At 44.6% G+C, this 26,294-nt stretch overlaps 2 protein-coding genes across 4 annotated transcripts in view; one reads left to right on the forward strand and one right to left on the reverse strand.

The window, feature by feature from the left end:
* Window positions 1-17,335, reverse strand: part of UBXN6 (UBX domain protein 6) — a 38,111-nt gene extending 20,776 nt beyond the window's left edge. Inside the window, exons 1-7 of the mRNA XM_075283564.1 lie at window positions 17,198-17,335; window positions 14,874-15,028; window positions 13,355-13,398; window positions 1,886-1,999; window positions 1,178-1,275; window positions 967-1,042; window positions 696-780 (exon numbers count right to left, since the gene is read on the reverse strand). Coding sequence (XP_075139665.1) covers window positions 696-780; window positions 967-1,042; window positions 1,178-1,275; window positions 1,886-1,999; window positions 13,355-13,398; window positions 14,874-15,028; window positions 17,198-17,280 — 655 coding nt within the window. The 5' untranslated portion in view covers window positions 17,281-17,335. The remainder of the gene's footprint in view (window positions 1-695; window positions 781-966; window positions 1,043-1,177; window positions 1,276-1,885; window positions 2,000-13,354; window positions 13,399-14,873; window positions 15,029-17,197) is intronic.
* Window positions 17,336-17,409: 74 nt separating this feature from the next.
* HDGFL2 (HDGF like 2) overlaps window positions 17,410-26,294 on the forward strand; it is a 61,889-nt gene continuing 53,004 nt past the window's right edge. For all 3 annotated transcript variants that reach the window (XM_075283392.1, XM_075283387.1, XM_075283398.1), the window contains exons 1-3: window positions 17,410-17,606; window positions 17,789-17,865; window positions 24,610-24,751. In XM_075283392.1, the coding sequence (XP_075139493.1) occupies window positions 17,535-17,606; window positions 17,789-17,865; window positions 24,610-24,751 (291 nt within the window). In that variant the 5' untranslated portion in view covers window positions 17,410-17,534. The remainder of the gene's footprint in view (window positions 17,607-17,788; window positions 17,866-24,609; window positions 24,752-26,294) is intronic.

Here is a 26,294-nt window from a genome sequence, read left to right on the forward strand (position 1 = left end):
TGTACTTTTTAGTAAGATTTCGTGGAAAGTCTGTTGCTTTGACCACTTTTTATTCAAATGTTTATCAAAGGCAAAACAGCAAAAAAACAAAAACAAAAAACAAAACAGAGGTTGGCACTATTGATTTTTCTCCCCCCCCCCCCTACGGCGTTTACCGTATAGGAAAAATATTTTTTGAAGTTTGTAGACTAGAGATTTTCAGACACAAGGATTACTAATGTGCATGTATTTCACAGTAATTGTTTTTACTTTTAAATGTATTCTAGGGAAAAGGTGTGTTTTGAACTTTTAATTCTTTTTCTATTGCATTTATTTGACCCCTAGGCATCTTGAGAGGGTCTGATCACTAATGCAATGCATTACAATGCTAAAGCAGCCTGTGATACAAATGCATACCAGACAAGCCTGGGAGCCTTCAATAGGCTCCTGGTTTATATGGCAATAGGACACCAGTCCCACATCTCACTCCGAGTATCGGCGATCCCAGGGGGGTTCAAACACTCAGTGTGGCACTGATAGTGGGCATTAGTACTAAGTCTCTACTGTATAATACAGCAGAGACCCATTGGCTATGGCTCAGCTCCTGAACAGCTTCCATATTTAATTACCTGAAATATGAGTTGTACTACTATGGGAGATTTCGGGAAGGGGTTAAATAATTTGGCTTAACTCAGATTGTAGCACAATTGTTGTACCTTGTCCTTGTAAAGCCAGTGTCTTCTTCTCAAATCCAACTGCTTCAAAAAATTCATGTGCACCTTCCAGGCAAATCACTTTTTCCTAGTGAATATACACAAAGAAAGTGTCACAAGCAACAAACAATGATGTAACAAATATTAAAGGAGTTGTTGGCTCATTGCAGTCATTGGTAACCTATTACTAGGATACACCTAATTGGTAGGAGGAGGAAAATGCTGTAACTCCCTGCTGACTATTAGAAATAAGTGGAAGAACTAAAAGTCTCACCTGAAAAACTTTGTTCGAGAGCTTGATTTTTTGATATTTCTCCTCATTGGTATTTCCAATAATATTTTTTAGGTACCTGAAAATAAAAAAAAGGTAGAAAGAGGATAGAAATGTGTTGCTGTTATCGCACTATTCTGAACACAGCCATGCCTACTTATAACATTACTTAAATCTAAAATCAAGAAATATATAAAGAGTAGAGGAGCCTTACCTTGCCATAGTTTCAACTCCTAATTTCACTTTCTCTCTGTCTTTGTTAAATGTATGAATCTTCATGATGGATGCAGAAATAGGATCAGCACTGGATAACTATTATAGATGAAGAAGAATCCAGATTATTTAAATCATATATAGAACCATATAGCAATCGTATGTTAGATATACTGAGCCAAAACAAAGGACATAGTGGTAGAAGGAGTATACACTTCTCCCAGGTTCCTATCATATAAGTTACAAGAGCATCTAGTGAGAAAGCTGTGCTCCTTTCTGTAGGATTTTACCTAAAAACTGTTATAGGACTGGCTGCTTTGGTAGGGAGAGTTGGGTGTGTCTCCACTGTACCCCATTCAGAAATTTCAGGAATATGGGACAATTGGAGGAAATTCCTTGTAATCCTGAGGTGTGCGTAGAAGGGTTTACCGCACGTAGAGGGCTCTCGTCGCCATGCCTGACATGTGGGCATGGAATCTCATAAAAAGGGAGCATGGTTTAAATGTGCTGTAATAGTGTCGAAAAATTCTGACACAAAGTAAGACAGCTAAAGGATGGCATAAATGCAACCTAGTCAGTCTAAAGATACAGCAGATTTATCATCCAGCATCACTGTGATAAATCTGGCATATTTTTAGACTGCTTATCTAAGTTTGCACTGTCTAGCTAATAGTAAATGTGGGCCAATATTTGCTCACCATTGACTCACCATTTCAATACTTTTCTTCATGTGTGATTCCACTTCTTCCTTTTTTAGTATTTCCCCAGTTAATGGGCAACGAAACATAATATTACACACAGAATCCTGAACAGTTCCACTTTTCTGTCAAAAGATTTGGTAAAATAATAATTATAGCATAATATATATTAAAAATAATACTAATGCCAAGTTGCTCTTTTTAAAAGGGATCCTGTAATCAGTTTCATCCTGCCCTAATCCAAATAAACACTTGGGTAACACTTTCAGGCTCAAAATTAAATTATTATTATGGTTGAGACGATCTTGAGATTTCAGGGTCGTTTTTAAAATCCAATTTCCAATCATTTTCCATTCGAACCCGATCCCAATGCAAGTCAATGGGATTTTTTTTAATAATCGAAGATCGGATTTTAAAAACGATCCTATTCACTACACAGCATGGAGTCTAAAAATTGAACGCTTTAATTCTTAGACTCCACGCTGTGTAGTGATTAAAAAAAATCCTAGGGCTACTTAGTCCCCCCTGGTGTCCACTTACCTGCACAGAAGCGCTGCCGCTGGTCCGGTCCCCACTGTTCTCGCCTCGCTGTCCTGTCTGCCAGGTTAGTGTTACAGACCTAGACAAAAGGCGGGGCTTGTGGCTTAGGAGAATCTCGGTGGGTACAGGGTGGGGAGAGGTGAGTGCTCCCCTCCCAGTACCTGCCCACACTCTCCTAACCCACAAGCCCTGCCTTCTTACTAGGTCTGTAACACTAACCTGGGAGGCGGGGGCAGCGAGATGACAACAGGGGGACCGCACCAGCGGCAGCGTTTCTGTGCAGGTAAGTGTTATGACTAGTTCACATATGCTGATGTGTTCCATCTGTAAGAGTCCACATGAGGACCCCTACGGATGGAACACAAGCGCAACTGCAAGCGCTGTGCAGTTCAAACACAAGGACCCCATCATAGTCTATGGGGCCTGTGCTCTTGAACTGCACAGCGCTTGCGTTTCATCCATAGGGGTCCTCATTAGAGATGAGCGAACAGTGTTCTATCGAACACATGTTCGATCGTATATCACGCTGCTCGCCATGATTCGAATCGAACACCGCGTGGTAAAGTGCGCGAAAATTCGATTCCCCTGGGACTGGAACTACGACAACGGAGGCAGTGAAAAAAATACTAAAAACCCATTGGCTGCCGAAAACATGTGACCTTTGATTTAGAAGAACAGTGCCGCCCAGCTTCGCGTCATTCTGAACTTACACTTGGTCACAGACGGAGGTATGCGGCCATTGAGTTAGGAATTAGATTCTGGAAGGCAGGGATAGGATAGGAAGGAGAATAAGAAAACCAACAGCTCTTTTAAGAGCTAAATTCCAGGGAGAAGCTTGTCAGGGTCTATCACAGGCTCAATCTGCGCAACCCAGCTTTCCACAGTGTTGAGGATCCTGAATGGAATACACAAAGTGTATTCCCATATACCCTATATACCCCCGATCCACGTTCCAACAGTGTGCACACCCACCTCCACCCCAGAAACTAACTTGAATACACTGCAATTCCCCTAACAATAGAATTGGGGCTACATACACCCTCAATTCTTGGTATTGGCATATAGTGCCAGGGTCTGACTGGGAATTCAAAACATATATTGGGGCTACATACATCCTCAATTCTTGCTATTGGCATATAGTGCCAGGGTCTGACTGGGAATTCAAAGAATATATTGGGGCTACATACACCCTCAATTCTTGCTATTGGCATATAGTGCCATTTTTGTGAGTGTTAATTCCCCAAATACATTGGGGCCTGCATCCCCCCCTTAATTTGCTGATATTCGCTATTGGCATATAGTGCCAGTTTCTGACTGGTAATTCAAAACATATATTGGGGCTTTCATACCACCCTCAATTCTTGCTATTGGCATATAGTGCCAGGGTCTGACTGGGAATTCAAAGAATATATTGGGGCTACATACACCCTCAATTCTTGCTATTGGCATATAGTGCCAGGGTCTGACTGGGAATTCAAAGAATATATTGGGGCCTACATACACCCTCAATTTATTGGTATTGGCATATACACCCAGGTTCTGAGCGTGTTTAAGTAAGGAAAGCATATTAAAATGCGCAAGGCTCCCGGAAAGGGACGTGGACGAGGCCGTGGGCGAGGTCGGGGGAATGCTTCTGGGGAGAAAGTTAGCGGTGAAGCCACAGGGCGTCCCGTGCCTACTCCTGTGGGGCAGCAAGCATTGCACCGCTCCACAGTGCCAGGGTTGCTTGCCACATTAACTAGGCTGCATGGTACAAACCTTACTAGGCCTGAGAACCAGGAACAGGTCTTGCAATTGCTGTCGGATAACGCTTACAGCACATTGTCCACCAGCCAGTCAGCCTCTACCTCCTCTCTTCCTCCTACCCAACAGTCTTGTCCTCCTTCCTCCCAAAATTCCCAATTTTCCCAGAACAATAACCCCAACTTTCTCAGCTCCCCGAAGCTGTTCTCCGCTCCTTTCACTGTCCCTCAACCTGCCCCTCCATTTCGTGATTCCACGGAGCTAACAGACGAGTATCTGTGTCCAGATGCTCAAACACTGGAGTCTCCTCCATCTCCGGTCGATTTGGTGGCAGATGACCAGCAACCCACCCTCATCGACGACGATGAGACCCAGTTGCCATCAGGGCAGCCAGTTGACATGAGCGTTGTGCAGGAGGAGGAGGCGAGACAGGAGTTGGAAGAGGAGGTGGTGGATGATGAGGACACTGACCCGACCTGGACAGGGGGGATGTCAAGCGGGGAAAGTAGTGTGGATGTTGAGGCAGGTGCAGCACCAAAAAGGGTAGCTAGAGGCAGAGGCAGAGGTCAGCAGCTTAGGCGAAGCCAGGCCACACCCGGAATCTCCCAAGATGTTCCAGTTTGTACCCAGCCCCGAAAAACTCCCACCTCGAGGGCACGTTTCTCAAAGGTGTGGAGTTGGGGTGGAATGCGCCGAGGACAGATATAGTGTTGTCTGCACAATTTGCCTCTCGAAATTGAGTAGGGGCTCAGAGAAGAGCAACCTGTGCACCACTTCAATGCACCATCATTTGGAATACAAGCACTGGAATCAGTGGCAGACTACAACGGCAGGACAAAAGTCGCCTGCCGTTCACGCCACTGCCTCTGCTCACAGCGCTGGCAACGCAGTCCAGACGGTGAGCCAGGGCACCGCATCATCTGGCTCCGCCACTATGTTGACTTCTCCCTCATCCTCCCCTGTTCCTCTCTTACCTCCTTCTCCTGCACCATCTCATGCACCATCAGGCGCTTCTTTCAAACAACCGACCATCTCTCAGACATTGGAGCGTCGTCAGAAATATACCGCTAACCACCCACACGCGCAAGCCTTGAACGCCGACATCGCTAAACTGCTGGCCCAGGAGATGTTGGCGTTCTGGCTTGCTGAAACTCCGGCCTTCCTGGACCTGATGGCAACAGCGGCACCTCGCTATGCTGTCCCTAGCCGTCACTACTTCTCCTGGTGTGCCGTCCCCGCCTTGCACCAGCACGTGTCACTCAACATCAGGCGGGCCCTTAGTTCCGCGCTTTGCACAAAGGTCCGGACAGGGACGCTACATTTTACTGACGGCACACTGGGTGAATGTAGTTGAGGCTGGGACTGGTCCCAAACTGGCCCGGTGTACCTCGTCTCCCCACCTAACATTCCTGGCAGGGACACGGGAAGAACACCCTCCACCGCCTCCTCCTCCGCTGTTAGATTGACCCCAGCTACGAGTTCGAAACGTTGCAGCACTGGCGTTGGTAGACGTCAGCAGGCCGTGCTGAAGCTGATCAGCTTGCGGGACAGACAGCACACTGCCTCCGAGGTGAGGGATGCCCTCCTCGATGAGACGGCAATATGGTTTGAGCCGCTGCACCTGGGCCCAGGCATGGTCGTTTGTGATAACGGCCGGAACCTGGTAGCAGCTCTGGAGCTTGCCGGACTCCAACATGTTCCATGCCTGGCCCACGTCTTCAACCTAGTGGTGCAACGTTTCCTAAAGAGCTACCCAAATGTTCCGGAGCTACTGGTGAAAGTGCGGCGCATGTGCGCCCACTTTCACAAGTCGACAGTAGCCGCTACTAGCTTAAAATCACTCCAGCAACGCCTGAATGTGCCACAACACCGGCTTTTGTGCGACGTCCCCACACGCTGGAACTCAACTTATCATATGTTGAGTAGAGTGGTTGAGCAGCAGAGACCTTTGATGGAATACCAGCTAGGGTGCCACAAAGTCAGCTGCCTCAGTTTCTCAGCCATGAGTGGCCATGGATGAGAGACCTTTGTGACATCCTACGGGTGTTTGAGGAATCCACAAGGAGGGTGAGCTCTGAAAATGCGATGGTGAGCCTTACAATCCCGCTCTTGTGTGTGCTGAGAGAATCCCTCATTGACATCAGGGATAACTCAGATGACACAGAGGAGTCAGGGATAGCAGCAGATCCGTCACAGCTGGAGTGTAGGTCCACATCTGTCGCTTTATCGCGTTTAATGGAGGATGAGGAGGAGGAGGAGGAGGAAGACCTGTCCGATGATGTGATGGTGATACAGGAGGCTTCCGGGCAACTTCGAATCGTCCCATTGTTGCAGCGTGGATGGGTAGAAAGGGAGGATGAGGAGGAAATGGAGATTGAATTTTCCGGTGGGGCCAGAGGAGTCATGCCAACTAACACTGTGGCAGACATGGCCGAGTTCATGTTGGGGTGCTTTACAACTGACAAGCGTATTGTCAAAATCATGGAGGACAACCAGTACTGGATCTTTGCTATCCTTAGACCCCCGGTATAAAAACAACATCTCATCTTTTATTCTGGTAGAGGGGAGGGCCAATCGCATCAATGCTTGCCACAAGCAATTGGTGCAGAATATGATGGAGATGTTTCCAGCATGTGACGTTGGCGGCAGGGAGGGCAGTTCCTCCACTAGGCGACCAAGTGCTCACTGGTCCACACAAACAAGGGGCACACTGTCTAAGCTCTGGGACACCTTGACGGCACCCCCTCGCCAAAGTACCGCCACTGAGGGTCCTAGTGTCACCAGGCGTGAGAAGTATAGGCGCATGTTGCGGGACTACCTTTCTGACCACAGCCCTGTGCTCTCCGATCCCTCTGCGCCCTACACGTATTGAGTGTCGAAGTTGGACCTGTGGCTTGAACTTGCCCTATATGCCTTGGAGGTGCTGTCCTGTCCTGCCGCCAGCGTCCTATCTGAGAGGGTGTTCAGTGCAGCCGGTGGCATCATCACTGACAAGCGCACCCGCCTGTCAGCTGAGAGTGCCGACCGGCTCACTTTGATAAAAATGAACCACCAATGGATAGAGCCTTCATTTTCGTGCCCACTTGTGTAAAGCACCCCAACATGAAACTCCATGTTTGTGCTCAACCTCTCCAATTCCTCCTCCGCATCCTCCTACTCATCCCCCATAAGTGTTGCACAATTCTGCTCCTACTAGGCTCCCTCCACCCTGATTTCCCACAACTCTGCTGGTTAGAGGCTCCCTCCACCCTGATTTCTCACAACTCTGCTGGTTAGAGGCTCCCTCCACCCTGATTTCCCTAAACTCTGCTGGTTAGAGGCTCCCTCCACCCTGATTTCCCTAAACTCTGCTGGTTAGAGGCTCCCTCCACCCTGATTTCCCTAAACTCTGCTGGTTAGAGGCTCCCTCCACCCTAATTTCCCACAACTCTGCTGGTTAGAGGCTCCCTCCACCATGAATTTCCCAAAACTCTGCTGGTTGGAGGCTCCCTCCACCATTAATTTCCCCAAACTGTGCTGGTTAGAGGCTCCTTCCACCATGAATTTCCCCAAACTGGGCTGGTTAGAGGCTCCTTCCACCATGAATTTCCCCAAACTGGGCTGGTTAGAGGCTCCTTCCACCATGAATTTCCCCAAACTGGGCTGGTTAGAGGCTCCTTCCGCCATGAATTTCCCCAAACTGGGCTGGTTAGAGGCTCTTTCCACCATGAATTTGCCCAAACTGGGCTGGTTAGAGGCTCCTTCCACCATGAATTTCCCCAAACTGGGCTGGTTAGAGGCTCCTTCCGCCATGAATTTCCCAAAACTGGGCTGGTTAGATGCTCCCTCCACCATGAATTTCCCCAAACTGGGCTGGTTAGAGGCTCCTTCCACCATGAATTTCCCCAAACTGGGCTGGTTAGAGGCTCCTTCCACCATGAATTTCCCCAAATTGGGCTGGTTAGAGGCTCCTTCCACCATGAATTTGCCCAAACTGGGCTGGTTAGAGGCTCCTTCCACCATGAATTTCCCCAAACTGGGCTGGTTAGAGGCTCAATCCACCCTGATTTTCAAAAACAATGTTGGTGCCAACCTCAACTCACTACAAGGGCCAAATGCACTGCTGGTGACAGGCTCTCCTCACTCCAAGGGCCAAATACATATGTTTCAAGGTGTTTTTCCACTGTCTGAGAGGTGGTATTGAGTGTGTAAAAAGTGTAGTTGTTAGGCTGTGATAGTGGGGTAATAGAGGGACTTGGGTGTGTTAGATGCCCCCAGACATGCTTCCCCTGCTGTCCCAGTGTCATTCCAGAGGTGTTGGCATCATTTCCTGTGTTGTCATAGTGGACTTGGTGACCCTCCAGAGACGGATTTGGGTTTCCCCCTTAACGAGTATATGTTCCCCATAGACTATAATGGGGTTCGAAACCCGTTCAAACACTCGAACAGTGAGCGGCTGTTTGAATCGGATTTCGAACCTCGAACATTTTAGTGTTCGCTCATCTCTAGTCCTCATGCGAACTCTTAAGGATGGAACACATCAGCATATGTGAACCAAGCCTTAAGCTACTAGAGATGTTAGCTAGTCTCCCATTAGAATGAATGGACACAGCCGGCGCGCAGGGGGTTAAGCTGCCGGACTGCAGCACAGGCTGTGTGCCGGCTGCATCCATTCATTCCTATGGGACCTAGCTAACATTGTTAGCTTTTCCCACAATGCTTGGCCAGTAGCAAAGCATTGTGGGAAATAACCTCCGACCTCGATCCCGCCTAAAAAGATCAGGATCGGAATTCCGATCGCAAAATTTACTCGATTGTCGATCGGAATCCGATCTTTTCCAATACCGATCGCTCAACCCTAATTATTATGAATATCTTACAGGTGTCCATCATTGTGAAGTAGCATTTTCACAATGTGTAAAGTGTCCATTTCAGAAAAAGATGGCTATAGGGACAATATATAGTTACATAGTAAGGCTCCATGTACACGAACATATGCTTTTCAGTGTGCTAGCTGTGTATTTAAACCGCTAGCATATGGTTTCATTACAAGACCCCATACACATGCCCATGTATTATCACAATCCAATTTAGTGAGGCAAAGCTCAGAACAGGTCATATTTCTGTCCTTTTTGCAACCTGGGCTCATTCATGGAGGATATGCATGGCACACGGATATCACTCATGTGCCATCCAGGCCATTTTATGACAGACCCATAAATGCACACATTTGGGTCCAAGTAAATTTAGTACAACTCAAAGGAAACAGCTAAAGAGAAGGGGGAAGACTCTACACATTTGCTTGGCAAGCTGTGTTCAGTGAAAGCACATGGACCCCATAGACTATAATGGGGTCTGTGTGCTCTCCACGCGGTGTCCGCATGGAACATTCAGACAGAAAAGTACTTCATGATCTACTTTCATGTCTGCACGATTTGTGTGGGCAGCGCGCGGAAAGCACACAGACCCCATTACAGTCTATGGGGTCCGCGTGCTTTCACTGCACACCGCTTGCCAGTGCGTTTGGTAGTCCGTTCAGGGAGTCGCCATGCGGAATGGGACCATTCAATATGCTGTGCAATGGGAATGGAAAAAAATTCATAATGAGGTGCAATTGGAGAAAAAATGCATTTGTGCCAATTTCATATGGGTTTCATTTTTACAGCGTTCACTATAGGTAAAAATGACATGTTACCTCTATTCTGCATGTCAGTACGAACAAGGCGACAACAAATTTTGTATAGTATTTGTAATGTTTTGATACTTTTTAAAAAAAGAAAAACTTTACAAAATAGAAAAAAAAATTGCTTCGCCATATTGTTCCATCTGTAACTTTTTTTATATTTACGTGTATGGAGCTGGGTCCTGGCCTGAACTCTGATCGCGGGAATTACCATTGGGTCTCCGCTGTAGAATGATAATCTTTAAAGACCTGGCATCCGCTGTTCTATTACAGCAGATGTTGGGAAAGGGTTAAGACTGGGCTGGAACAATAACTTTGGACATACCATTTTAAAAAACAAACAAACAAACAAACAAACAAAAAACACAATCAGAAGCCACATGCTAGTATTATCAGAATGTGAAGGTCCATGGTCTGACTATCCCCACCACTTAAAGAAGTGTTTAGCTGCCCTCTCTTTTTTAGATAATGTGGCCAGTCATTCCAGTTCCATGACCATTTTGAGTTCAAAAGCCAGCTCCTCCAGTACTGAAAGAGAAGACTGTAGCCAATGTTAGAGCAATATACATATCGTTAACAGGAGGGTCACCACCACTATCAGAAACAACGTTCCTGAAGGAGGGTCAATATAAAAGAACGAAGGGGCTGGATCAAACGACATTCCAAGTCAATTTGAGATATGGATCGCCAGAACCTTTGCCCAATCTCACATGCAATGTACCAAATTAGCCTTGTCCAATTGAGATTTTGGGCAAGAAAGAAATCGAGACGGAACATTAGGGTGTGGGGGAATGGGGAAGGCATATATTGCTTTTTGTACAAGGCGGAAGAGAGTTTCCCTCCATCGTTCATTGATCACCGTTCTTTGCAAACATAGCATTCCCTCTTTCACCCAAGCATAAAGATAAGGGCTGTGAAGGAGCACGGACCAACTAGAGAACACAGTCTCTGCAATAGATTACGAAAATACCTGCATCTTTCTCCAGTACAGGACAGAAATCGTTCTTCTACCTGTCTCCTCTCAGTAATCCACTGTTAAAAGGGATTCTATCATTATCACATTTTTGCCAATCACACATAGGAATAACCTTAAGAAAGGCTATTCTTCGCCTACCTTTAGATGTCTTCTCCGCGCCGCCATTCGGTAGAAATCACGGTTTTCGTCTGTATGCATATGAGTTCTCTCGCAATACTGGGGGTGGGTCCCAGCGCTCAAACAGCACTGGGGGCATCCCCAGTGCTCTGAGAGAACTAATTTGCATACAGACGAAAACTGGGATTTCTATCGAACAGTGGCGCGGAGAAGACATCTAAAGGTAGGAGAAGGAAGAATAGCCTTTCTTACGTCTATTCCTATGTGTGATTGACAAAAAAATGTGATTTTAATGATAGAATTCCTTTAAATGCCTTGTGAGGCATTTCTGCTCTGGCGTTAAGTTTACTTTTACAGAAGGTCCATAGTTAGGCATAAAACAAAAACAAGTACAAAAAAAAAAAAAAAAAAAAGCTCAAATTTGGGCAAAGTCAGCCATCTCCTCTCCTCCACCAGCCACTGGTCACCAAGATTGACTATCCCTTTCTCTCTCCACTAATGAAACAGTTTGTTATCATTTACCTGGGAAAAACCCTGATGGCCCCAGAAACTCATATATTTGGATATCTGAAAAAAAAAGACTGTACCGTTTAGGAACCTTCTACCAGGTAGCAATAGTATCTCTTAATACCAAGAACTCCCTAACCTCCCCAGGAATCTGCGCATAAGGGGTATGGGGTATGGCCCCTTCACACGGAGTTTACGCTCTGTGTATTCTGTGTATGCCCGTTGTATTCTGTACATTTTACATGTGTAAAAATACATGTGTAAAATGTAGTTAGCCATTGAGTTCCTTTCTTGGAAAGTGGCGTTTTTGGTCGCCATCTCGTCCATTCGCAGGGTTTCTGAGCTGGTGGCTTTGTCATGCCAATCCCCTTTTTTAGTTATGCACAAGGACAAAGTTTTGCTTCATCCTCCTCCATCCTTTCCTCCCAAGGTGGTATCCTCTTTTCATATCAATGAGGACATTGTCTTGCCATCCTTTTGTCCTGAGACGAAGCATCCCCGCTAACACTCCCTCCCTCTTACAGAGCCTTTTCAGTGCTGTAATGCTCTTTTTGTTCTTCTGGAAGGCTCTAGGAAAGGCTTGCCTGCTTCCATGGTGTCCATCTCCAGATGGATTCGGTCTGTCATCAAGGAAGCCTATTGGCTTAAGGGGAGGGACCCGCCCTTCCGTGTGACGGCTCACTCTACCAGGGCTGTCGGTGCCTCCTGGGCAGTCAGGCATCAGGCTTCAGTTTCCCAGGTCTGCAAGGCTGCCACCTGGGCTTCAGTTCACACCTTTACTAACTTTTATCAGATTCATTCTGTGTCTTCTGCCAATCCCAGCTTGGGTCGAAAGGTTCTGCAGGCAGTAGTGCGCTGATTGTTCGCAAGGACTGTCTGTTCCCTCCCTCTGGGACTGCTTTTGGACGTCCCAAGGTGCTGTGTCCCCCAGTGAAATAGGCAAGAAAAAGGGATTTTCATGTTCTCACCTGTAAAATCCTTTTTTCGTTGTTTCACTGGGGGACACAGGTCCCACCCGTATTAAGTTTTTTGCACAGGGTTGTGTTTTTTTTCCCTCCTTCATGAGTTTAAATTTTGGTGGTTATTGGTTCCATGTATAATTTTTCATTTGAGACTCTCTCCTACTGCTATGGTACAAAACTGCCTGAGTGTGCTACCAGTGAGAGGGTATAGCCTTGTGGGCGGAGCCAACTGCCTTTGTTTCCTAGTGTCCGCCTCCTAGTGAACAGGTCTATACCCACGGTGCTGTGTCCCCCAGTGAAACAAAGAAAAAAGGACTTTACAGGTGAGTACACAAAAATCCCTTTTTTTCATCGAGATTCCTAAAGTTTTGAGACCCCTGGAAAGGGGGGCCCCAGCCTCAGAAGCTCACCTTTATAAATATTGATTTTAAAACAGGAATACTGGCCAACCTGTGCAATAACTCGAAAAGTGCCATGTAGATCACGGAGCGGATTCTTGAGAAACAAGAGAATCTTCTGCAAACAAAGTCACTGTCACACTCTTTGCCTCAACTTGTATGCCCTGAAATACCGCTCCTCCTTCTAAAGTATTTGCCAGTGGTTTAAGTGCCAAATTGAACAACATTAGCGAGAAGGGACATCCCTGTCTCGTACCCTATGAAAGTAAGATTGGTGCCAAAAGAAAACCAGGGGTGTAAAGTCTATACATTCCTAGATAAACTGTATTCAGCTCCTGAGGCCAAAAAGTTCACCCTAGAACAAAAAGGTCCACCTGAAAAAATGTACCTGTATACCTGAAAAACAAAATTTACATTTCCCTAGTTCCCCATTGGTGCCTAAATAGAAATTACAGGTCGATGATCTATGGTTTCTATTGGATATATTATACCATGTGGTGGGTGATTTTTTTATGTTGTAAATTAGAAATTAATTGCACGTCTAAAAAAAATTTTAAGTCATGGTTGTACTTTACCTTATTTGGCATAACATCCTCTTGTTTAAAATCTACATCTTTCACTAAGAAAAAAATAAATAAAAAAAATAATAATAATAATAGTAACTTAGTTTAAGACAATAACAACAAAAAACATTACCCACTTTACCTTGGTCAGGGGACAATCGTACACATCAGGGAGAGTGTTTGCCTACATAGGCAGTACGGAGACTTACAAGTCATTCCGGCTCCGCTAGGGATTCTGGGTAAAAAATATGCAAATCTATTCTCCAGGATGTAATTAGGAGAACAGTGCACTCTGTACGCCATCCTATAGAGGGCAGCATCCTTAACATCATGCATGACGCTAGGTTCACACCTGCGTTCTGGTCTCCGTTCTGTGCTTTCCGTCTTCTGCATGCAAGAAAACCGAAAGCACAGACGAAGTCCGGCCGTGAGCGGCGGGGAGCATTTTATGCTCTCTGCTGCGAAACAGTTTTCTTTAATCCGGACACAGAGTACTGCATGTCCGACTCTGTGTCCGGATTAAAAAACCCGGTTTCGCGGCGGAGAGCATAAAACGCTCACTGCCGCTCACGGCTGGACAGCTTTCTCACACATTCAAATGAATGGGTGAGAAAGACTCCTGAAAGTTTCCATCTCCTGCTCTGTTTTATGCAGGAAACGGAAACCTGCAGAACGGAGTGCCGGCGCAGATGTGAATGAGCCCTGACTCAGTTATAAAGTCTTTTTAATCATGATGTGGATTTAATTGCCAAATTAGTATTTCTGTCCCAAAAGGAACAGACTATATAGACCCTGTATAGACCCTGGTCTATAGTCTCTCACTCTGCCAAATCAGTATCCCTACGCTATGCTGAGGATGGCGCAATAGGCCGAAACAACGCTGTCCATAGCTGGGAATCTGTTCCTTTTGGGACAGAAATACTAATTTGGCAATTAAATCCACATCATGATTAAAAAGACTTTATAACTGAGTCATGCATGATGTTAAGGATGCTGCCCTCTAGAGGGCGGCGTACAGAGTGCACTGTTCTCCTAATTACATCCTGGAGAATAGATTTGCATATTTTTTACCCACTTTACCTTTACATACAGTCTACATGTGCACACACTACAGATGATGCCTTGACAACAGTGTGGTTGCGAATGTAAAAACAACAGTTTACACTACTATTATGAACAATGCTTTCATCCATCATGAGAGGAGTGCAGCGGAAAAAAACTATAATAGTGGTGGAGGCAGATGGAGACCCCTCATCTGCATCCATTCCTATTGACACGAAAAAAAAAAAAAAAGATAGTCCTGTTTGTTTACTTGTGTAATGGAAGAAAGTGCTGCAGGTACAACTTTTTCTTCCAAATAACAAAGCTGTGGATAAGAAGCTGTATTTTTTTGATTCATTGGGCATCATTAGTATTGGTGTGCTGGCGTAATCAACACAATGAGGGACAACACATGAGAGGCAATATGCGGTGACTATGGTTCGGGGAGTGAAAAATAGCTGACAGACTCCCTTTAAATACACAATCTCACCTGTACTATTAACAGTATCCTTGCACAGGGTCTTGACCTTTGTTTGCTTTGAATCAAACCTTGCTATTGCTGCTGAAGCAGCGGCTCTTTGAGCCTCTCCAGTTGGTGCCCTTCGTGGTGCTGGGCGTTCTTTTACAGAATTATCCGGTATTTCTCTTTAAAGAAACAGACAAAGTATATTATATATACACACCACAAATCAAAAAAAAATTTGGGATACAGTGTAAAATGTGAAGAAAACCAGAATGCAATTATATGAAAATGTAATATTTTATTCAGATAATAAAATATTAACAGAACGTAGAACACAAGAGTTTGAATTTTTTTCATAATGTCTTATTTTACTTATTAAGAATTTAATGGCAGCAACACAAAAAGTTTGACAAGGTTAGTGAGGACCTTTCATGTACTCATGAATATGCAGTTTTATATGTTAGTGAGGCAACAGTATGCTGAATTAAGCACACTGTCAGCTTTCCCGGTACGTGCCCCGGGGCTGGAGATATCGGTGCCAATAATTTCGGTACCAATAGTGTCATTGCTGGGTGCTAAGGAACACCCCATCTGACTGTATAGGGCTATGAACAAGTACTGTCGGGGGGTGGAAGACGCGTGTTCCTCACAGCCCAGTGATGACACTAGGCTGTGAGGAATGCCCTTTTGACAGTGGGGAGAGATCGGTGCACACTGTCTGCTTTCTAGCTTTATATAAAAATACATCTCTAGTTCATCTCTCTAGTGATAATTGTTATTACCATTATTTTAGTGTGTAACAGATATCGCTAAAGGCGTATTTTACTCCAAAATGCTCAGGTATGGACAGGACAGGGATAAGGTGAAATGTAAACTTTATTCATGACTTTGTGCAGGTTTTGTGTGAGTGTTTGGCGCTGCAACCTGGACAATGGTAAACGTCTGGGTGACAGTGCCAATAAACTTCCTGGTTATGTTACTCACCTCTCCTGTGCTCCAGCATGACTACCTACTGCATTCGGCGCATCTGCCTGTTGTAAGGGCCAGGCCCAGTGCCAAGCCACCGCAGTTATGTGGTGGTGTGACATTTGTGTCTAGGCATCACAACACCACGTGATGTTGAGGACCAATCACAAGCCTTAGCGATGTCTGACATTTGTGCCAGGGCTCAGGACAGGTGAGTACCAGTGCTACACTGGTAATCAGATGACCATGGAACAGAAGTAAGAATGAATGACAGCAAGCAGAGATCTATAAAACTAAGAAATTGATACAGAAAATATATTGGAAAATTGTATATCTTTTTACCTTTTTGGTCTGAAAGCAGTGCATCATCACCCCCTCACAGTATAGAGCTACACACAGTACTGTCAGGATGGGCGGTCCCAGTTAGGGCTCGTTCACATCTGCACCCAGGTGTCCGTTCTGCAGGTTTCCGTTTCCTGCATAAAACAGAGGCAGGAGACGGAAACCTGCAGGAGTCTCTCTCACCCATTCATTTGAATGGGTGAGAAAGCTGTCCGGCCATGAGCGGCGGTGAGCGTTTTATGCTCTCTGCCGCGAAACCGGGTTTTTTAAATCCGGACAGAGTCGGACATGCAGGACTCTGTCTGTATTAAAAAAAACAGTTTTGCGGCGGAGAGCATAAAACGCTCACGGCCGGACCCAGTCTGTGCTTTCCGCCTTCTTGCATGTAGAAGACGGAAAGCACAGAACGGAGGGCTGAACGCAGGTGTGAACCTAGCGTAAGACTGTCAGGAACGCCCTTCTGACAGTGAAGAGCTCTTAGTAACGGCACCGATAGCTCTTCACCTGGGGAACATAGCAGGATGGGGATGGGCAGAGCTGGTTAGATAGGAAGGGCTAGAAGTGGGCAGGCTAGCTAGGGAAACAGGGAGGAGGTGTGAGAGGGAGTGAGAAGAGGATGTAGTGGGAGTCTGTGAGTGAAGATCAATGCATCATGGTAGTTATAGGATAAACGAACAGGAAGTTACACCATGTAATCAAAGGCAGCGGATGCCAGGAGCTCCCAGAGAAAGCCGGAAATCATTCCAAACACTGCTAAAAGTATTTGGGTGCATGTATTAACCCATTAATAGCATTGACATACTTTTTTTTTTTGGAGGACTGAATGGCAGTGTGTTTTTCCTCCAAGGACCCTCCCTATAGAAACCACTCTAGCTTGTCCTGTATTGAGATGAATAGAATGGAGTTTCTGTGGGCAGATTATTGAAATGGAGTCGCTTATGGTAGGTCCTCCGTCACCGTTCAGACTGGAGGGAGGACCTACCATAAAGCACTCCATTCTAGACGCATTCTCCCATTCTTCGAGCTCATGCTGCTCATAGTACCTGGCCTCCGTGTCTAGTCTACGTCCTGGGCCTGCGCCTCTGAACTTGATGTCAGATTTAAAGCCTTCAAATAGTTTCTTCATGATCTTCCAGTAAAAAGAAAATCCAGCAATAAAGGCGAACAGCTGATGTTCTCACAAGCCTCCACCGGAAGTAGACAAAAGATGACAGCTGTACCCGGAAGTGATCCTGCTGCAACCCCGGTATTCATCTCAGGACTGGCTGTGAAGGCGAATGGCAGTTGTGGTACCAATCACAGGAGGAGAGGCGTTATTTCCGGCGACCAGGGCTGCCCGCTGTACAGCAGACATAGAAGACTACGATCGGCGACACAATTATGCCGCACACGTTTAAGCCCGGAGACCTTGTCTTTGCCAAGATGAAGGGATACCCGCACTGGCCGGCTCGGGTGAGAGAGGGTCTGCTTCTGGGGATTACTTTGGTGGGAGGATCGCGTTGGAGCTTGTTGCGGCCCTTGTGTTTGGGGGTCCGGGGACTGTGCTGTGGTTACCCTGACGTAGTCGTAAGAAGGTGCTGCCGCTCTTCCCATATTGTTTATAGCCGGCATCTTTCTATCTTCCGTTTCATTAGGTTGATGATGTCAAGGATGGAGCCGTGAAGCCTCCCCCCAACAAGTATCTGATATTCTTCTATGGTACCCACGAAACGTAAGTGCCTGGCTATGCTTCACTTTCCCCCTCACATGAGACAGTTATGATTGCTAGCTGTGCCGTATACTGAGTGGCACTTTCCCCTGTCTGGTATGTCTGTGTTGTTAATTTGTATTTACCAAAGAAAGGGAGATGGAATGAAATATGCCAAAGTGAGGCAAAGAAGAGGATAATTTCTAACAGGATACACCAGATCTGTCACAGTGTCAGCTGTTCTGATAAAGCTGGTGCCTATCTGGTCTACTTATAGGGTAGATGCTAGGATGGAGTGGGTAAAGTAAGGTGCTGTCTGGTATGCCATGGATCCGAAAAGTGGTGCTGCCTCCAGTGACTATCCGCTTTGTCCTTGTCAAACCAGACTGGTTAAGGTTGGCATATAGAAGAGTCATAGTTAGCCTGTACTTGGACCAAGCGGCACTGGACATGCCAAGGATTCACGCCACAACTTATTTATAGATGTTGTCTAGGATAAAAAATGTTTTTAAACATTAGGCTGGAAAGTGTGTGTGTGTGTGTGTGTGTGTGTGTGTGGGATCATGTTTTCTGTATTTCCATGACTGAAAATTGTAGATTCACACTGAAGGCATCAAAACTATGAAGTAACACACGTAGAATTATATACTTAAAAAACAAGTGTGAAACAACTGAAAATATGTCTTATATTCTCGGGTCTTCAAAGTAGCCACCTTTTGCTTTGATTCCTGCTTTGCACACACTTGGCATTCTCTTGATGAGCTTCAAGAGGTAGTCACCGGAAATGGTTTTCACTTCACAGGTGTGCCCTGTCAGGTTTAATAAGTGGGATTTCTTGCTTTACAAATTGGGTTGGGACCATCAGTTTTGCAGAAGTCAAGTGGATACACAGCTGATAGGCCTACTGAATAGACTGATAGAATTTGTATTATAGCAAGAAAAAAGCAGCTAAGTAAAGAAGAGCGAGTGGCCATCATTACTTTAAGAAATGAAGGTCAGTCAGTCCGAAAAATTGGGAAAACTTTGAAAGTGTCCCCAAGTACAGTTGCAAAAACCATCAAGTACTTCAAAGAAACTGGCTCACATGAGGACCACCCCAGGAAAGGAAGACCAAGAGTCACCTCTGCTGCGGAGGATAAGTTCATCCGAGTCACCAGCCTCAGAAATCGCAGGTTAACAGCAGCTCAGATTAGAGACCAGGTCAATGTCACACAGAGTTCTAGCAGCAGACACATCTCTACAACAACTGTTAAGAGGAGACTTTGTGCAGCAGGCCTTCATGGTAAAATAGCTGCTAGAAAACCACTGCTAAGGACATGCAAGAAGCAGAAGAGACTTGTTTGGACAAAGAACACAAGGAATGGACATTAAACCAGTGGAAATCTGTGCTTTGGCCTGATGAGTCCAAATTTGAGATCTTTGGTTCCAACCACCATGTCTTTGTGCGACGCAGAAAAGGTGAACTCTACAAGCCTAGTTCCCACCGTGAAGCATGGAGGAGGAGGTGTGATGGTGTGGGGGGTTCTTTGCTGGTGACACTGTTGGGGATTTACCGTATATACTCTAGTATAAGCCATCCTGAATATAAGCAGAGACCCCTAATTTTACCACAAAAAACTGGGAAAACTTATTGACTCGAGTATAAGCCGGGGGGGGGGGAGGGGGGGAGGGGGGGAATCCACCATTGCAGATAAAAAGTCCGGTCATGTGCATTGCAGCTTAGTTACTCCATGGGGATCATAGAGATAGCAGTTAACCCCATCATGTCCCTCACATTAACCCCGTGTGCCTCACATAAGAGTTACTGATATGTGGGACATATGGAGGTAATAATTAGGTATCTTCATAATTAAGGTCCTTCTTTAGTACCCTCATGTGGCTCACATATTAGTAACCCTTATATGGGGCACACAGGGGTTAATATGAGGGACATGATGGGGTTAACTGTTATTAATGTGAGGCACATGGAGTTACTGAAACTAAATTAATAACCCCAAATGCCTGACATTAATAGGCAGAGTAACTAAAGGAAGGCCCCTGTGTGTGTCACTTTACTGTAGCTTCCTCTCCTCCATACAACAGACATCTTCCATAAGACACAATGAATCCTGGTCACTCATCTGCAGGGTAGATGCTAAATCCTAGTGTGCTAAAGGACTTCTGATGACATCATGACCATGTGATCGGACTCTGGTGTGGGCGGAGCTACTAGGATTTAGACTCAACCTTATCTGCACATGTTATATACCAGTGGCTACAGGACCTTTGATGACATCACAGTCACAGACCTCATGACAAGCCAATCACAGAGCAGTAGCACTAAAGGACCTCCCCCTTCCAGTTTTCTGTGCTCCGTGGACCCTGACCCGTGTATAAGCCGAGGAGATCTTTTTCAGCATGAAAAATGTGCTGAAAAAGTTGGCTTATACTCGACTATATACGGTAGTTAAAATTGAAGACATATTGAACCAGCATGGCTACCACAGCATCTTGCAGCGGCATGCTATTCCATCCGGTTTGCATTTAGTTGGACCATCATTTATTTTTCAACATGACAATGACCTCAAACACACCTCCAGGCTGTGTAAGGGCTATCTGACCAAGAAGGAGAGTGATGGGGTGCTACGCCAGATGACCTGGCCTCCACAGTCACCAGACCTGAACCCAATCGAGATGGTTTGGGGTGAGCTGAACCGCAGAGTGAAGGCAAAAGGGCCAACAAGTGCTAAGCATCTCTGAGAACACCTTCAAGATTGTTGGAAGACTATTTCAGGTGACTACCTCTTGAAGCTCATCAAGAGAATGCCAAGAGTGTGCAAAGCAGTAATCAAAGCAAAAGGTGGCTACTTTGAAGAACCTAAAATATAAGACAGATTTTCAGTTGTTTCACACTTTTTCGTTAAGTATATAATTCCACATGTGTTAATTCATAGTTTTGATGCCTTCAGTGTGAATCTACCATTTTCATAGTCATGAAAATACAGAAAAATCTTTGAATGAGAAGGTGTGTCCAAACTCTTGGTCTGTACTGTGTGTATATATTATATACTAGCTTTTACCCGCGACTTCGTCTGCGGTGATTTGAGAATTGGGCGGACACAGACGTGTGAAACTGTAAAAGTGCTTTAAAAAGTTTGGTGGGCTAGCAAATGTGATGTGTTATATTGTGTATGTAGTGATACAGACAATGTGATGTGTTATATAGTGGAAAGCTATATGTAAATGTGAGTGAGTAGAGTGAGGGCTACTCCTGAGGAGACAGTAAGGAGTGTGCAGGCAGGTTGAGGCAGGAAATGCCAGGCAGTGTGTGTGAGTCTATAGCTGGGGCTAGGAGTCCTGCTTTTGTGAGTCTCCTGCTAGGAAGCCATGTTGTTTAGTGGCACCAAAAGTAGCCTGTGACTCAATCTTAAGGGAAAACTATGTTTGTGGAAAATTGCACGCAAATCCGTCCAGGCGTTTTAGCGTGATTGAGGAACAAACATCCAAACATCCAAACACACAAACTTTCACACTTATAATATTAGTAGGATATCTATAACGCGCACACACACAGCTCAAAAAAAATAAAGGGAACACTAAAATACCACATCCTAGATATCAATGAATTAAATTTTCCATTTGCAAATCTTTATTCATTACATAGGCTAATGTGTTGAGAACAATAAAACATAAAAAAAAAATAAAAAATGATCAATTGTAAAGCTAATATAATACCCCTGGAGGTCTGGGTTTAGAATGACACTTAAAATCAAATTACAGGCAGATCCAACTTTAGTGGAAATGCCTTTAGACAGTGAAATGAATCTCAGAAGTTTGTGTGGCCTCCACGTGCCTGTATGACCTCCCTAAACGCCTGGACGTGCACCTGAGTAGGCGACAGATGTTCCACTATGTGATCTCCTCCCAGATCTAGATTAAAGCATCAATCAACTCCTGGACAGTCTGTGGTGCAACGTGGCATTGGTGGATAGAGCGAGATCTGATGTCCCAGATGTGCGCTATTGGATTCAGGTCTGGGGAGTGGGCTGGCCAGTCTATAACATCAATGCCTTCATCATGCAGGATCTGCTGACACACTTCAGATGCATGAAGTCTAGCATTTTTGTGCATCAGAAGGAACCCAGGGCCCACTGCACCTGCATAGGGTCTCACAATGGTTCTGAGTATCTTATCCCAGTACCTAATGGCAGTCGGAGTACTTCTAGCTAGTACATGGAGGGCTGTGCGGCCCTACAAAGAAATGCCTCCCCACACCATTACTGACCCACTGCCAAACCGGTCATGTTGGAGGATGTTACAGGCAGCAATGTGTTCTCCACGGCATCTCCAGAATCTGTCACGTGTTTGTGAACCTGCTCTCATCTGTGAAGAGCACATGATGCCAATATCGAATCTGCCATTCTTGCTGTTCTCTGGCAACACCTGCACAGTGTTGGGCTGTAAGTAGTGTTGAGTGAATAGTATTCAAAACTATCAAATACCTCGCTCTCATAGGAATGTGTGTATGTGGCTGAACACCAAGGGGTTAAGCGCAGTGAACATTTGACGGCCGCTAACACACATTCCTATGGTAGCGAGGTATTCGACGAATACTATTCGCTCAACACTAACTGTAAGCACAACACCCACTTGTGGACATCAGGTCCTCATGGAGTTTTGAGTTTGAGCAGACACATGGATGTTAGTGGCTTGCTGGAGGACATTTTGCAGGGCTCTGGCACTGCTCCTATTTCTCCTTGTAGAAAGGAGGAGGTAGCGGTCCTGGGTTGTTTCCCTCCTATGACCTCCTCTACCTCTCCTGGTGTACTGGCCTATCTCCTGGTATCTGCTGCATGCACTGGACACTTTACTGACAGACACTCGTACCCTTCTTGCCACAGCTTGCATTGATGTGCTATCCTGGATGAGCTGCACTACCTAAGCTGTGGGTTATAGACACAGTCTCACGCTACCTCTTGGGGTGAGAGTGACAAAATGCAAAAGTGACCAAAACAAGAGCCAAAAAGAATAAGAAAAGAGTTGGTCTTGCTTATTGCCTATCATTTCTACCTGTCGTCTGTTCCATTTTCACAACTGCAAGAAAAATTGATTCACAGTCAGTGTTGCTTCATAACTGAGCAGGCTGATTTCGCAGTAGTGTCATTGACTTGGAGTTACATTGTGGTGTTAAAGTTTACTTTTATTTTTTTATGTATGTGTGTGTGTGCACATATATAATATATATATATATATATATATCTTATACACCGTATTTTTCGGACTGTAAGACGCACCTAGGTTTTAGATAAGAACAATAAGGGCAAAAAAATTTTCAAGCAAAAAATGGTAAAATATTTAATGTATGGGAGTTGTAGTTTTGCAACGGCTGCAAGGCCACATTGACAGGTGACCCTGCAGCTGTATGGGAATGTATACGGCATTTTTTTTGTGGGGCCAGATGTACTTTTTAGTTATACCATTTTGGGAAATGTCTATTGCTTAGATCACCTTTTATTTAAATCAGAGGCAAAACTGTGAGAAAAACCTGGCGGTGTAGCACTTTTATTTTCCTCTGAAATTTTTTTTTTTTTTGGGGGGAAGTAAGTCTTATAGTCTGAAAAATACAGTAATCTCTATAATTTTTCCTGAAAATTATTCCAATTATACACATTTTGTTATACATATTCTTGTGAATTGGAACAACACAAAAAAATGAAAACTCGCACACACCCCACAGGGTAAAAATAAATTATAAAATATTTTTCCCCTCAGTGGGGAGGGTCATGGTGTGTATGTGTGGGGGTTTTTTTTGTTTGTTTTTTTTTTGTGTTCCAATTCACACAAATATGTATAACAAAATTTGTATAATTGTAGTAATTGATGTATAATACTGTTAACTACCAAGCAGAGCAAGTGCTGTGGCTGCTGGGACTCCGCTGTACTACACGGCAGAAATCCTAATTGGCAGTAATGCCTACAATCAGAATTCTCTCTGATTGTGGGCATTAAAGGGAGTCTATCATTTAGAAAATCACCTTTTGAACTGATGCCACATTGGAATAGCCTTTAAAAAGGCTATTCTACTCTTAACTTACATTTTCTTTTTCTCCCTGCCATTTCTATAAAAATCTGTTTTACAATATGCAATATTCAGGGAGCACAGAGTATGTTCCCTCTGTGCTTCAAGCACACCTGCATCATAATTTCTCACCGCCCCTCAGTTAATTCTGATCACATCCCTTTTCATCTTCTGCTTTGCATAGACATCGTGCAGAGTCTGCTCTGCCACTTCGGGTTCAGGCAGAGCCGATTGCGCGTGCTCGGTCCTCCATTTTGGGGTGGTCTGTTACTTGAGTGTACTGCGCGTGTAACAGACCACCGCAAAATGGTGAAGTAGCAGAGCCGACTGCGCATGTGCGAGATGTGTCTCCTGTGTTCCCTGAGCATAATTTGCATATCGCAATAAACTGGTTTTTACAGAAACAGTGGAGAGAAGAAGAGAGTGGAAGGAAGGAGTAGAATAACGCAAGATTGTTGCTTGGTGTTGTGTATTTTCTCTGCAATCGTGTATACTTTAGTGTAAGGTTTCATATCCTGCATTGAGTGTATGTAAAGGTACGGTAATCTGTTTGGAGTACTAATGTATATAGCTTTGCCACATGTCATTAGTGAAGTTTTTGCTGTATTGTCTCAAAGTCCCTTTTGTATTGGTCTCATGTTAGTAGCTGGCAAACTACTAGCCAAAAATGCTGATTAGAATTTTTATTAATTCGTTTTTATTTATTTAAGTGCTTTTTTGGGAGCAAAGGATCTTTTTCTCTATGAAAAATACAAGGATAAATATGGAAAAGCTAACAAAAGAAAAGGCTTTAATGAAGGTCTGTGGGAAATTCAGAATAATCCAGAAGGCAGCTACAAATTTCCTCCTCCAGTAAGTATGATGTATGAATATAATTTTTAAGACTATGCATCATATTTTGTATATTTTCTTGCTGATATGAATAACAGGTTGTTCCTTAGCTGCTATGGACTCCTAGTATATGTTCTCTTCTCAGCATATGTGTGTCTACTACTTCTGTAATATATTACTGTGTATTATCATGTATCTGTATTACTATACTGCTGTAACATACTGAAATTTCCCCACTATGGGACTATTAAAGGATTATCTTATCTTATCTTATTTTATAATTTGGAATAAACTTGAAAGCTGAAACAAGGGCTGCTAGCATTGGGGACATGTTGACCTGACTTGGAGATAAGTGAATTATACTTAGTATGTAGGGGAGGGGGCTATGAAAAGCAGATTATGTGTGAGGTAGAGGAAAAACAGAGAGGCATTCTAACAGAAGATTTAAGGCAGAGGAAAAGGTAGAAGGTCTTTGATAAATCTGAGGTCACATAGTAGATCTCAATCATATCTGCAGGCAGTAGAAAGACATCCTGTTTGTACAGCAACCTAGGTTAGAAAAGAGGTGACTCTGTGATCATGGGACTTTAGAACTAAATCCAGAGCTCCTCTAGAGAAAGCAGGGAAATGAGTTTTGTGTATACAGCTATGGATGTTACCATGGTGCGTCTCCTCTCTGACCTGATAGTCACATGTTCTGCCAGGGGCTGGGAGCATTAACAGCTGCTGGGTCCTAGAGGATCCAGATCTGCTCTAAACGTATGGTCATGAGGTTGCATTCCTACTATTAACCACTTCCGGACCGTCCATAGACTATAAACTTCTGGGAAGTGGTTGCCTAGTTCTGACAGGACGTACAGGTACGTCCAATCACAACACCGCAGCTGCACGCAGATCATGCAGCTGCTGAAGCTGGGAACTGGCTGTAACTTCAGTCGGAGCTCCCATAGAGATGGCAGGGAAGGTTTATTCCCTTCCCTGCTTTCTTGATTGCTGTGTATACAGCGCTCAATGAGCGCTCTCTAAACGGCTATGGGCGCCGCCATGATGCGGCCGCCCTCTGACCCGGTGGTTACGTGATCCGCCTGGCTCAGTGTCTTACAAGAGCTGCTGGGTCCTACAGGACCCAGATTAGTTCTGTAAGTGTAAAGAACAGTGTGCAGGAGGCTGGATTCCTCCTGCAACTGAGGCTAAATGTAGCAGCCTCAGTTATAGGGGAAATCAGCTTCACTAACACAAAAAAAGGTGATCAGATGTCCCCAAAGGTCTCTTATGACCTTAAGGAGACACAATCTGAAAAAAAAAATGTAATAAAAAAAAAAAGTTTAAAATGAAAATGAAAATACGCTAATAAAACGCCATTATTAACGCATATAGCCCCACCCACGACAACACCATACAAAATAAAAATTACCGTAACTGAGAGGAAAAATTATTTTATAAAGTTTTTCATTAGCATTTTGTGTTATTAAATAAAAAAAAATAAAGTGAAAACCAGACACAATTTCCCTCCTATTATGTTTATATTTCCCCGGATATTAAAAAAAAAAAAAAAAAAAAAAAA

Source organism: Leptodactylus fuscus, chromosome 1 (genome assembly GCF_031893055.1).
Source record: "Leptodactylus fuscus isolate aLepFus1 chromosome 1, aLepFus1.hap2, whole genome shotgun sequence".
Classification (NCBI taxonomy): Eukaryota; Metazoa; Chordata; class Amphibia; order Anura; family Leptodactylidae; genus Leptodactylus; species Leptodactylus fuscus.